The sequence below is a fragment of the Nilaparvata lugens genome, chromosome X, assembly GCF_014356525.2.
Source record: "Nilaparvata lugens isolate BPH chromosome X, ASM1435652v1, whole genome shotgun sequence".
Classification (NCBI taxonomy): Eukaryota; Metazoa; Arthropoda; class Insecta; order Hemiptera; family Delphacidae; genus Nilaparvata; species Nilaparvata lugens.
In genome coordinates this window covers 6,455,358-6,470,112 of record NC_052518.1, presented here as the reverse complement: position 1 = coordinate 6,470,112, position 14,755 = coordinate 6,455,358, and the positions used below count along the sequence as shown (strand labels likewise).

Here is a 14,755-nt window from a genome sequence, read left to right as displayed (position 1 = left end):
AGAAATTGTCCAAAAATAGGTTATGTTTACACTTCACGATTTTGGTCCAGCATGGTTATCAGCTGACGATTTTAATTATAGCAAGCGAGAAAGTAAAAAGCGTACTGCGCATGCGATGCGAGGGTAGAATAGATTATAGGTTAACTACCAAAAAAAAAACCCAGCTGTTTTACGATGAGTTTTCGATGACTTAAAGAGGTGTTTTACGTTCAGTTGTAGGAAAATTATCTACAACGAAACATCTATTGACGGTAATTAGAAATAGAAATATTTTTTTAGCCGATAAATACTTGAAATAGTTCAGTGGACCATGTCACATCATATGTGGATTACAATACGGAATACGGTACATTCACATATATTCATCTCAATATAACAAATACAGGTTACAACACACTTTTAAACATTCAAATTCAAATTTATTCATTCTCAAAAAAATATACAACACTTTCAAGACAAAAAAAATATATATATAAGAATCTACACCTGCAAAGAAACCCTGTGCGCAGGTGTGAGTTGCAATATAAATGTTTTTCAAAAATATTTAACAAAAATGATCCAAAACAAATTTCTTGAAAAAAATACAGAATAAAAACTAGTACTTAATAATAAAGAGGATACTAAAAATAAAGGGACGGAAGGAGAAAAGACGGAAAAGGCCAAGAAGAAAGAAGAAGACGAAGAAGAAGGAGAATGAAGAAGAAGAGAACGGTAAGAGGTAACATAATAATTCTAGTGATTATATAAATATATCAGTCAGCTTGGAAGAAACTATTTACAATATCACAAGGGAGATCAAAGAACTCTCCAACACTGTACAGTGGGTTCTCTAAAAGCATCCTAGACATCCTTAAGGCTGTGCAAAGTCTAGAAACAAACTTACTACTCGTGATATTTTTCAAAGTTTTTCGATTTGTATATCATCAAGCTATCAAAATGAAAAAGTTTTCTCAGGAAAACATTTTTTTCTGATCATTACTTTCTGAGATATGAGCGCCTAAAGTTTGAATTTTTGGGACAGAACATTTCAAATTCGGTAAGATATAAATCCATGAGATTCAGAGGATGGATTCTTCATGGTATTGTTGATCAAGTATAACAAACATTTTCTGAAAATATTAATTTTTAAGATAGTTATTCAATTACTAAAAATAGCCAAAAATAAAATTTTAGTTGAGTTACTTTTGGTAAATTTGAAAAACTTTTTCAAAAATTTATATTTTCAGAAAATTTGTGTTTTACTAGATCAACAATACCATGAAGAATCCATCCTCTACATCTTATGGATTTATATCTTACCGAATTTGAAATGTTCTGTCCCAAAAATTTAAACTTCAGGCGCTCATATCTCAAAAAGTAATGATCAAAAAAATGTTTTCCTGAGAAAACTTTTTCATTTTGATAGCTTGATGATATACAAATCGAAAAACTTTGAAAAATATCACGAGTAGAAAGTTTATTCTTAGCCTTTGCACAGCCTTATACTTCCATGACTATTGTTGAATTCCATTTTCGAGTCAGATTAGGCTACATATGTGTTTTACATATCATGCTGATCATTGTATGACTCTAACCTTTCTGAGCGCTGCCTTCCTTTGTTTTTTATTCATTCTAAACTTCAATTTGTCACGCATTCTCTTAGCTTTTCTTTCCTTTTCTAAAGACTTTCTCAACAGTTTCTTCAGTCTCTTCAGTCGGTTTTTCGCTTGTATTTTCAGTTTGAGTGTAGAAATTGGAAGACCAGGAATTTTAAATAGAAAATCATCGTTGGTTGTGCCATCTGCTTTGGACATTTTGCTCTTAGATTCATGTTGAGTTGAATGAGTACTGTTACGTTTGGTCCCACGTCTCGTCAGTAAATCTTTGGGATTTTTGAACAAATTCTGATCAATATCAAGTTCCTCAAATTCAGCATGGTAACCAGTAGTCAAATACATTTCTTCTAATTCTTTCACTTTATCGTTAGTCTCCTGTAATGGGGTAGATGTTATTAGAGTGAGAAAAACATTGAGAAATACAGAAATAAATAATGAAGAGAATCGACCCTGAGATCGAAACAAGGAAGAACAACTGTGAGATGATTTTAAATCTGAGTTTGAAGATATTTGAACACCTCATCAGTCTTTACTTGGCTCTGACGAATTCTCAACAACAAAATCTTTTTTGAAGAATTCTTCCTCAAATAGGAATAGAATAGAATAAATTTCGTATTTAATGACCTGGCGAAGTTTGGACAGGAATGCCCACTCTACCACTCAACAACGTCGTTAGAGAAATAATTCAGAACACCAAATTGACAGAAATAAGTAAGCAATCAAGTAGAAAATAATCATTCTTATATTGTAGTAAGAGTCCACAAATATAAATCAAGATTGAAAAGTCTTCCTTGCAATCAACTAAATCACTCAACTACTGGAGAGGAAAACAGTATATAAATGTTGATTTAAGAAGTTGAATTAGAAAATTGCGAGTCAGATCAGTGAGAATTACTCTTGCTCTTGGATTGGTATTGATTGAAATGAAATAAAAAAGGCAGTCCAATGAATTAAGACAAGCGAGAACAAACTCTATTAGGAAATCGACTTATCATTTCTTATGAAACACTCAGTCTAATTACGAAAATCTACAGATCTTCATAATATTACATTTATTTTACAAAACTAATGAAAACAACTGAGGTCATGTAAATTTACAGTATATTCAGTTTGGATCAAAACAAAGGTTAGCGTTCCTATACGTGCACGATCATCTGTATTTTGAAAATCACATAAATTCAGAACATCTGTTCTGTAACTATTTATGGTTAAAATAAATCTATCTATCTATCTATTGGGTAGACAGTGAATGGTGGTTCTTGAAGTGCCTTGGATTTGTGTGATTATTGAGCGGACCGCAGTATTGAATAACATTTAGAAACAATTATTGGGTTATTGTTGAAAAATTAAGGTTATTGTTGATTAAAAAATATTTTTCTTGTTTCGTTTTTTTAAATATTGGTACAAATGTTTAAAATATTCATAACACAATTGATTCAGTTTATTTTAGTTTTGTTGGAGGATTTTTTAGTTTATTTTGTTGTAGTTAGTTTTTTGTTTAGTTGAATGATATTCCGGTTTGTTTGAATGTGATCTGGTTTATAGTACTGTAGTCCAAGATAAAATTATTATGTTAAGCGACTCATCCCTCAGCACAAGCATTATGCTTAAAGAGGGATGAACCATTAATATTTCTTCAAGGGCACTTACCTTTCATTGTTATTATCATTCATTATTATATCCTATTTTATTTTATTTTTCAAATATTGTATTATTTTATTTATTTTATCTACACATAGGGTTCTGTTTATTTATTATTTCATTATTGAATGTTTAATGATTGTGAAATGCGTTTGTGTTCTTGAATGTGATTGTAATGTAATTTATTTATTTTTATTGGTTGAATAAAGCATTCATTTATTTTTATTTGTAATTAATAAATCTCTACTACTGGCGAACAAGTGTTCACTTATGCCAGTAGTTCTTCACGTCCAGCAGTATTTTACAGATAGTTGATATTAGAATAATAATTATTGTTTTTTCTAATTGTCACATCTTTGTATTGTTTTTGGTGGAATGAATTGAATAGAGCGGCGGCTAATTTGAACCGAGCAAGCGACGCTTTGCGCTGGGGTTTCGACAAGAATAATTAAATTCAAGAATAGTTGAAAGTATAATTACAAGTATAATTAAAACCTGTTCTTGAGCAGGCAATTCCTCAACGTTGTGCAATTCCTCAACGTTGCGTCGTTCTTCTCCCAATTTAATCGAAGCTTCCAGGATCTGTAAATCTACGCACTTGATGCGTTCTTTATCATAGCTACTCATATTAACAGCGTGTATCTCAGCCTTGGGTTCCTGGGTCATACCTTCCACGATTAACTGCAAATAAAAATGACAGTAATACATTTTCCAAGTGTTGAGAACAAATATATTATTTTATTTCTATTGCGAGTGATTTTGTGGTATTTCTCCATAATAATAATATTCGTATGGCTTCTATTGGTTGTGAGTTCCTGACGGAAGTTCCACCTCGTCTGAAAATATAATTCAAGCCGTCAATGTGCCTTACGACTGTCATACTTCACTATGACATGTTCTCCATAATGAATAAAGTACTAAGCTATGTCAACCACTTTTTAATCGGTAAACTTTTCTAACAGAAACTGGTTCCATGGCATAACCAGCCATATCTGTTACACCAATACAAAATGACGAATAACCTTTAAGGTTATGTTCATATAATTTCATAGGTGAACTGAGATCCTCCCACCTCATCCAACATTATCCTTGGGCGTAGAATCTTCTCCAGAGTACGTCTACTAGCAAATTCAAATTTGAACACAAATAGCAGTACATGAACTGCCTCCAACTAGAATAGCAGAATAACAACAATAACATCTATGGACTTTTTCAGATTATTATTAATTTCATATAACTTGGATTTTTGATTCCGTATGTTAAAACTATTAATTTTTAACAGACCATATAAATCCACTTCAAGTGAGACGTGAAACTTATTATTCATCTGACAATCGATAATTTGAATATCATAATTTAAAGTAATATTAACATCATTTATCTACAGAGTGTCTGATAAGTCACTCCCTATTTTTATACAGCTATAATTTCTTTATCTATGAACCAATTTTGTTAGAACTACTTTTGTTAGATAGAGCACTCCTTGGGTTGTGTTTAACACAAATTTTCATTTGTTTCAGTTTAAAAATGCTCCCTCTCTTGACGGTGGAAGAACTGGAATTATGAGGTCTGGGGATCTGTGGTGCGAGTACAAAGGTGTTGGAGGGCTGAACGAGGGATCCATGCAACGCTCGATGCAAAAACTGTTAAAAGTTCCTATTCCAAATTATCAACAACAGGGAGTGTCGCAGATGCAAGACGATCAGGAAGACCATCAACGTCAAGGTCAGCAGAGAATGTTGACAGAGTTCATGAAATGTTCATGAGGAGCCCTAAGAAATCATTGCGTCAAGGATCTCCTGAAAGTGGTCTTTCACATTACTCTGTTGCAACGATTCTAAAGAAAGATCTCAGTGTTTTTGCATCGAGTGTTGCATGGATCCCTCGTTCAGCCCTTCATCACCTTTGTACTCGCACCACAGATCCTAGACCTCATAATTCCAGTTCTTCCACAGTCAAGAAAGGGAGCATTTTTAAACTGAAACAAATGAAAATTTGTGTTAAACACAACCTCAAGGAGTGCTCTATCTAACAAAAGTGGTTCTAACAAAATTGATTCATGGATAAAAAAATTATAGCTGTATAAAAATAGGGAGTGACTTATCAGATACTCTGTACATCATTATTTTTTGAACACTCACTAGCATGTGGAATTCACGCTGCTCCATTATAAACGTTTTAAATTAATACTTTAAGAAAAGTGTCATTTCTTGTGCGTTGAAGTACTTGGAGTGATTCTTATTAAATCAAACGAATTATTTAACCATTATTCTGTATATAATTCTTGTTCATATTGAAATACAAAAATAAGTGTTTGGCGTAACTGGAAAAAGAAGCCTTGAGCTACAACTACGAGTTCTAAAAATAAGAAATACTTTTTTTAATCTAATAACAGCAGTACAAATGAAACAATTCTGAATCAATTATTAATCAATCATTTACTTACGGAATGGAATGCATCTGATGCTTTTACAACCATCACATATGGGTGTATGATTGTGTAGTAAACTTCTAGCAGGGCCAAGGCGATAGTCTCGAAATGCTTGTAATCCAACTCCTTGGCCACCTCCTCCCATTTGTATTTTTTACAGACTTCGTTGTACCCTCCTAAACGAGAAGAAAAATATACATAAATTACACCAATAATTCATCATTAAGTAGTCGTTGATGAACATGTTCATTTTTGTCGATAAACGCGTTCATAGAATTTCACTTGCACACTATTATTACTAGTATCGTTGAGAAAGTGTAATTAAGTACTAGAGTGAGATCCAAGTTCAAAGGTTTGAATCTGATTGCTATCTTTGTCTTCCTTAGCCAAAGCAGATAGTGCCATCCTTTTCGCACTGTTGCCAAACTGTTGTTGGGCTATCTAGAAATATAATGAACTTCCATAATACAGCATTCAATCTCAAGTAAGAAACTTCCTCAATGGATATATATTTTCTCAAAGAATATTTTTGATATAATTGGTCATGAACAACAATAATCATCAATCAATATCAAATTAGATACAAGGGGATGACTTGAATCATAGCTATCTACTATAAAAGGCGGTGGAAAAATCACAATAATGCTCGCTTATGATATTCACTGTCTTGAAAAGTAAATCTTAATATGGACTAGAAATTTTACTCAAAATTTCAATTTTACAACCAAACTAGTACTATTCAACTTGAAAATATTGTACAGACAGAACAGAGCTAGTACTATGCAGTTTTATATTTTACTAGTCTACTATTCATCCATACAATAATAAAGGAAAGAACTGCTTTGGGATAGGAAAATTATGTTTGACGCATCATCACGTCTGAACTAATGGACAGATTAACTTGAAACTTTGCAAATAGATTCTTATTCAACCGGGGATGAAATAAAACTCTTCAAGATTTCATTACGTCGAGTGGACCCTTGTGGAGCACGGGTTACCTGCTAGTTTAAAATATAGTGCAGATAGAAATTCTGTACTTATTAGATTATTGACACAACATTTCAAGTTAGGTTGAAATTATATTCAACTCGTTGAGTTGAATATTTTATTTTAGAAAAACTTGATAATAGATTCAACACTCCGAAACTAGTTGTTATTGTATTTTATATTACAAAAAAAATATTTAAAAAAGTGGAATTATTTTTCAACTAGAAAAAATAGCCCTGATGAATACGCTATTACAGAATAAATATGATTCGATTGAGCAGACATGAGGTGAAGTATAAACTATATAAAATAAAACAGAAAAGAACATTAGACCTCAACTATTTCGAAGACAAAATAAGCCATCTGATTTCCACTTCATTATTTTTTATGATAAGAATCTATTTTTAAAACTCACAATTGCTTCAAAATTATTTTTTACAAATACCTTTTCAAACAGGAAACTCAAATATTTTCTTATAATCTTGTATTATTTATGCATATAAGAGCTGAGTTAATCATCATTGCAGAGGCAGAGGTCTGATGATGGAGTCATCATCAATTAATGCAGGGTAGCATTAATTCATTTGAAATTTTAATATATAGTATCAGTCCAGTTGACCAGCTAAACTCAATAAATATGTTCATAGCCTTTCTTATGTCATTTGTCTTAGCCATCACGTTTTGAACAAATGAAGATACTGAGAATTCAAACTGTTTATGCCTTCAAATGTTATTGTACATTAAGAAGGTTAATAATACATTAACGTTTCAAGAAAAAAAACAATCTTTTCATGTGGGAACCATAAAGTAGGAACAAATTATCATGCATGTGATATTTTATGAAAGATGTTTTAATAATATTATACCTTTGTAAAAATGTTTTGTTTGAAATTTGAATTTTGTGAAATGTTACAACACTAAATGAAAAGGGGATAAATATTCAAAACTATCTCAACTGGTGCATCATTGATCCGATCGTTGAGATGTATCAATGTGCCATGTGTCAAATTAAACGTTGACACCAACATTGTATTTAAGTATATAGGCTGGGCTGAGATAGCACTTACCTTCTTTTTCTACGGCGTGGTGAAGTGAATATAAATCCACTTTTCGAAATTCTAGAGTAGGTGTCTCCAATGCAAAGCCTCTCAGTTGGTAAAACTTAGACAGTCTACCCAAGAAAATCGATCTGCTTTTTGCAACGGCCTGACACATGCAACATTTTTCTAATAACAACCAGTTGCAAATTTCAATCTATTAAAATACATATACAGAGTGAGTCATATGTATGGGAACCTTTCAATAAGTCGGAGACAGCAGTAGATATAATACTGTAACTTTCAGGATAAGTTATTGGTCGAATACTCTACCTTTTGACGTACTACTGAATTTGAACCCCTCATAAGGGGGTGACTTGAGGTTTGTAGCTCGAATATTTTAAATGTAAACACCCATTGTGTGGTACATCATTTTTAACGCCTTTTTGAAACAAGAAAGATAGCATCAATAAAATTGTTCTGATATCTGTATCCACAATGGCGGCTGATTGAATTATCAAGTAAAAACTAAATATATATTTCATACAGATGAAATTAATAGGATAGTTCATACAGATGAAATTAATAGGATATTACAATAAATATAACTACTGTATCCAACGATTGAATGAGGGAGGTCCTTGTAAACTAAGTTCCTCATTTCTCATGAAAAATTTTACTTGGATGACATTCATGTGATATTAACTAATTTATTACTCTTTTGGCATACTATCTTCAAAAATATAAAGTCACTCTTCTGTTATGTGAGGTCCTCACACAATCATAAAACTAAGAACAGCTGATAAGTATTAATACCTATTCAACCTGGCTAAACCAGACTTTTTCTAAAATGTCTGCCAGCGCTTTTTTTCTCCATCAATGAGTCAATATTATAGCCTACTTTAAATTTCATTCTACGATTATAAGAATGAAGATGATTTTATAATTTATAATTATATTCTTCATTCCATATGATTAAGACAGTTATTTTGATACAAATGATTGATCTCTAATTATGCCTAATCCTAATCAATCCCTAACATATGGTATCAATAACAAGACAGTTGAAAATTACCAATCACATTGACATATTACGTTAAAACGTCAAGATTGACTAGAAAAGGATGAATAAATTTAAGATAAGCCCGAAATAAGTTGGACGAATACATAAATGATGAACTCACGTCAATCCTGTTTAAGTGTTGCAATCTGGTGGAGAAATTGTAGGTGTCAACGGGTAGCGATAGAGGAAAAGTAACTCCCTGAAAGAGTTAATAAAATGTATAAATAAGAGTACTGTACTACATTTTATGACTGAATCTTTGGATATGATTCAAAACACATAATTCAAGTTTAATTGAAAGGATGCTGTAAAAAATGCTTCAAAGTTGTGATAGGAAGCGATACAGGAAAAGTAGTTCCCCGAAAAAAGTTAATACAATATATTACAGACGATACCCTAGTCACCAACTTTTTCTGGAATTTGGAGTTATGACAGTCAGACAGCTATATATAAGAAATCTAATTAAATATATCAGCAATCATACAGATATCTTTACACTGCATCAAACTAATTATATTTTCAGATCTGCAAACAGATATATTGTTCCTCGAACTGACTTAACTATATGCAGAAGACAATTCAACTACATAGTAAATAAACTAATAAATATTATTCCAGAACATTTTATAAAAATAAAACCCTCTAAAGCACTTAAAACAAAAATTGAGAACTGGATCAAGACCGAAAATGTTGTAGTCAAACTATTTCAACTCTAGGCATTCATCAACTCTTTATTATCATGTTTTATTCAAATTATTTCCCCCTTTACTATCTGAAAGTTGTCTATCAAACTATGATTTTGTTACTTTGTCTTATCGTTTGTAAGTATTGAGATGTGACCTGGTTTCCATAGTTTTATTTATTCTAGTGGTTTGAATTAGCTCTTTTTTTCTATTGACATGTTTGCTGTACCTAGTTGCTCAAACTCACTGCCGGCGCACAAGTTTTCTTTGCCGGTAGTGCCATTTTGTAAGTTAAAATATTTATTTTATCAATCTGTATTATTTTATGGCGAATAAATGAATTTGAAATAAATGAATAAATTGTATAAATACGAGTCTGTACTGTGCTACATTTTATAACTGAATCATATCCAAAGATTCATTTTTCATCATAGATTTTCTTGTCGATCTATCTTTAAATTATCAGGAATCATGATAGTTCCCGCTCTCTATATTTATCTTTGCTTACAAGTCACATGACAGTTGCACCTCAGGTTCCTACAATCACAATCATTTTACTAGGTCAAGGAATAATAAGAAAACAAAGATATTTTCAAATTTCACTAAAAATTTATTAAAAACTTTAAAACAGAACCATGGTTTCACGTAGTTAACCAACGCATCATCAGCTGTACTGAGGAATGAGGATACAGAAACATTCTTAACCTAATCTTAGTATCTTAGTAGTCTAGAGCTCCTAAATAATTGGGTGGCAATAACTAAAGTAATGAAAGTAATGAATGTTATACATGATATCAAAATATATATACACCTTTGTAATCATTTTCTAGGTAAAATTAAATTTTCTTTCAGTAAAAGGGATGATTTTTTTTATGACCACTCTATACAGCTGGTCTGTTACTCTGTCTCTGAGTTGGAGACTGTCTATCATGTCTTTGGTATTTGGCTTGACAATCTATAGGCTATTTGAGAAAAAATTTACTTGAAAGGTTATATTTCAAACCTTTCAAAAATTACAGCAAAATAAAGTTTAACACAAATTTCAATGATAATAATGAGTTGAATTCCAATGTCCTAAATTCAATACAACAGTCCTATATTGGTTACATTATATTATGTACCAGAAAACCTTGAGAAATAAGATGGAAAATATACAAAATGGCCATATAGGCATATAGGCTACAATAGCTCATTATTTACAAAAATGAGGAACTTGAGAATAAAATGGAAGTATACAATTCAAACAAGGTTTGTTTGATCAAGACTACTCTAATCTGTTAAACTTTTATCGAGTTTTTGGCTAATGGTTATGTGTGCCTATTCATACTAACCTACAATGAGCAGAAATATTGGAAATATAATATAAAGTTGGGCTGCAGCGAAAACCTAAATTAAGTCTCATGAAATTGATGTTGAAATGTGTTGGTGCTCATTATACTTTACACATTTCAACATTTCATCCCTTTTACTGAAAGAAAATTTAATTTTACCTAGAAAATAATTACAAAGGTGTATATATTTTGATATCATGTATAACATTCATAACTTTAGTTATTGCCACCCAATTATTTAGGAGCTCTAGACTACTAAGATTAGGTTAAGAATGTTTCTGTATCCTCATTCCTCAGTACAGCTGATGATGCGTTGGTTAACTACGTGAAACCATGGTTCTGTTTTAAAGTTTTTAATAAATTTTTAGTGAAATTTGACAATATCTTTGTTTTCTTATTATGGAGAGATTTCACAACATCACCATCAATTCTACTAATTTTATTAAAGGTCAAGGAATGTTGTAAGAGTTGAGCATCACCGAACAAGATTTTTAAAGTTGAGTACTGAGCATATAAGTAGTAAGGTTTACAATTCGTTGCCACCCCAGTTGAAGGAAGCGCAGTCACTTGGCCTATTCAAAAAGAGGACCAAGGACTGGCTTATTAATAAATGTCCATGTAGTTGGCAAGCAATAGTAAGATAGAGCTACTTTTTATTTTGAAAATTTTTGACTGTATAAGGCTCAACTCACACTACCTCGACTCAAATCGTACGACTACAGTCGAGGATACTCCAGTCTCTCGACCTTACGACTTTCTTGGTCATTGTCACTACTTCAGTTCCATGCTACTCCATTTCTAACCTCACATTATTAAAAATATGAGATCCAATTCGTCACTTCTGCGCATGTAAAAATTTTATAATAATTATAATGAATATATTGTCTTATCTAAACTGATAAAACATCACTTTCATAAAACATAACCTCACTTTCATTAAAAATGCACGGTACTAACTCAAGTCGAGGCTCGACCAACATGTCGACGCTCGACTCAAGTCTCACAGTCATGAGGTCGCGGAGACTAAAATCGGCTGGTTTGAGAGTCACCATTTGAAAACACATGCTGCGTCGAGAAGAGACAATAGAGAGATCCACATAATAATGGCAGTAGTGGAAGATAGCAGAACAACGTTGCTGATTATCTGTCTTGTCAATGCCTTCGATAGACGGTAGCTGATAAAGGTTTATTGATGTAATATTAACTGTTATCGTTTAAAATAATCAATTATATTTTATTAAGCAAGAAATTAATTATATTTTCAATAATTTCATAATGAATTTTCATAATTAGGATGAAATATTTTGCTAATTAATTAATACATTGTTAAGACGATATGGCAACAGAGCAAAGCGAGAAAGAGATAGCGCTATCAGCTTTGTAGAATGATAGATAAGGATAGCAATACCATTGCTTATCAAACACTGCCATTATAACGTGGACCTCACTATAGAGTCAAGTCTCTTCTCGACCTGAGTCGCATAAGTGTGAGTTGAGCCTAAGTGTGTTGGAGGGCTTTGCATTTTCTTCTTTCTATCGTTTTATTATTTTTGCTCTTACACAGTATAATAATAATGCTAAATTTAGCATAGTTTCAAACTATTAATTCATATTGTTTGCATAATTATGTTTGTGTATTTAACTGTATGACAATTGTTAATGTTATTTTATAATAATCAATTACATGTATGAATGAATAAATTCAATGCCATCTAGTTATACATATAATATTAATAGAAGGCACTGCTGAGCTTGTAAACTTGTTCCTACTTTTCTTAAGGTACAATTCCTTGAAGGCAGCTCGAGCAGCGCAGCTATAAGCAGGAAGCTCTTTACGCAGTCAAGCCTGCTTATAGCTGAGAGCTTCCTGTTTATAGCTGCGCTGCTCGAGCTGCTAAAGCGCGGATCACATTGCCAGCTGCTGGTTAAAGAAGCCGTTACTGTCAGCTTGATGTGACCACAAAATTCGCGGCTGACTCGAGCAGCCGGCGATGATTTGCCAGCGGCTGGCGATGATAAACATGTTCAACTTTGGTAGCCAGGAAACCGCGACTATAGTGAGGTCCACGTTATAATGGCAGTGTGTGATTTGCAATGGTGTTGCTATCCTTGTCTATCATTCAACAAATCAGATGGCGCTATCTCTTTCACGCTTTGCGATGTAGCCACATCGTTTATCAACAATTGAAAATTACAACTAATTGACAAAATATCTTATCTCAATCATGAAAATTTATTATTACATCTTCAAAAGATATATTTTCTTGACAAATAAAATATGATTAACTATTTTCAACAATAATGAACAGTTAAATTCATTAGATATACCAGTATCAGCTGTTTGGGTGGCAAGGCTGAGATCTGGCAACCCTTTTCTCCTATCTACCTACACTGTCATTATAACGTGGACCTCACAATAGCAGATGCACTTGATCACTTTTGCAGGTCACGTGATCACTCGCGCTCGCTGGTGCCAGCTAGTCTAACCACTACTGGTGCGTGCCAGCGTCGTGTAATCAAGCATGGGGCTTGTTGTTGTTGTGGCTAGACAAGCATATGTTGAAGTTTAGTTCAAGGTTTTGTGTACTGTCGAAAATTACGTTTCAAAATGACGGACTTGAAGTGGTCGGGAAAACAGATAATTGACATTTCAAACATATTCCAGAATTGTCCGTTTTTGTGGGACGTTTCCTCAACAGACTAACTTAATAGGAGCATAAAAGATGAAGCATTCAACAATTTACTACAAAACATAGATGATGCAGGGACGTCCGCTTCACTTGAAGCAGTGAAAAAGAAAATCAAAATTTGAGAGACATATAGAAAAAAGGTATTTAAATTTTACCTCACAATCGAGTGACGCGACGCGAATACCACCCGAAAGACAAATGCAACCGGGTTCCTGCCATCTGCTGGTTGCCAGCCTAATGTGTTCCACGCTTAAGGAATTGCACCTTTAGGGTACAAACATACTGAAAGCGGAGCGGAGCGTCATGATACACACAAGAAGCGTCTGAGCATCTGAGCGTCAAGCGTCTAGAAAATGGCGTTATGTTTGCAGGGACATTACTTTGTGAAAAGAATTACTTAAAGTATTGGATTTTAGCTAAGCCTGCAAGGACAGAGAGGGTTAATGGAATTAACTTGAATCGTAGACCATTTGGTTAATATCACCATCTGTTTAATTTTTTAAGAAAGCACGAGTCCCGATTTTTTGAGTAGCCAACTACATGCAATGTCAACTTCAACCTTTGATTATATTTTGACGAGTGTGAAGCCAGATTTGAAAAAACGAGTCACTAATTTGAGGAATCCAATATCTGCTGAAGAAAGACTTGTAATTAAAAATTAATTGCAAAGTTTAAAAATGTGTGTTTCTTCAATGGTTCCAATTTTTTTCAAATAACTCAATATTATTTGTTACAAATAGTAATTGAGTGGAATATTTCCAATAAATTTATTAATTCAAGCCATCTAAATTCAAAATTTATAGTTTTCATGTTTATTTTGAACTAAAATCTTATAAAAATTGTACACGTGTAATTCTAACCTTATCTTGGACTTTGTCACCTTTAAATTTGGAAGAAAAATAGCATATAAACCAACTTATTATTCTAACTAGCAATGTTATTACATAAGTGTCATTTTTATTGTAAATAAATAACACTAAGGTAACAATCTTTCATAGAAATTTGAATGAAATGGACTAGAATAGCCTTACTTTTGATTTCAAAGTGTAGATGAATGTTCTCTTTTGAATAATCAAAAAATACACATTACAGGGGAATTTGGGCAAACATTAAAGTTAATATACTAGTGTACTAGATGGTGGGAAATTGTAGTAGAACAAGTGCATTATTATGTACAAGAGTAGACCACTAGTATATGTACATTAGTAGGGCACTCACACGTTGACGCTCCGCTCGTAGAGCGTAGACCAAAAAACAAACCAGCTTGTTCCAAAGTTTGACGCCACGCTCCGTTCCG

General features: G+C 32.6%; 1 protein-coding gene across 5 annotated transcripts in view; it reads right to left on the bottom strand.

The window, feature by feature from the left end:
• LOC111050833 (lysine-specific demethylase lid) overlaps window positions 1-14,755 on the bottom strand; it is a 64,395-nt gene that overhangs the window by 48,397 nt on the left and 1,243 nt on the right. For 2 of the 5 annotated variants that reach the window (XM_039442317.1, XM_022337193.2), the window contains exons 2-6: window positions 8,876-8,953; window positions 7,722-7,860; window positions 5,683-5,843; window positions 3,717-3,917; window positions 1,575-1,970 (exon numbers count right to left, since the gene is read on the bottom strand). In XM_039442317.1, coding sequence (XP_039298251.1) covers window positions 1,575-1,970; window positions 3,717-3,917; window positions 5,683-5,843; window positions 7,722-7,860; window positions 8,876-8,953 — 975 coding nt within the window. The remainder of the gene's footprint in view (window positions 1-1,574; window positions 1,971-3,716; window positions 3,918-5,682; window positions 5,844-7,721; window positions 7,861-8,875; window positions 8,954-14,755) is intronic. The other 3 variants (XM_022337194.2, XM_022337195.2, XM_022337196.2) reach the window with 3 other exon arrangements.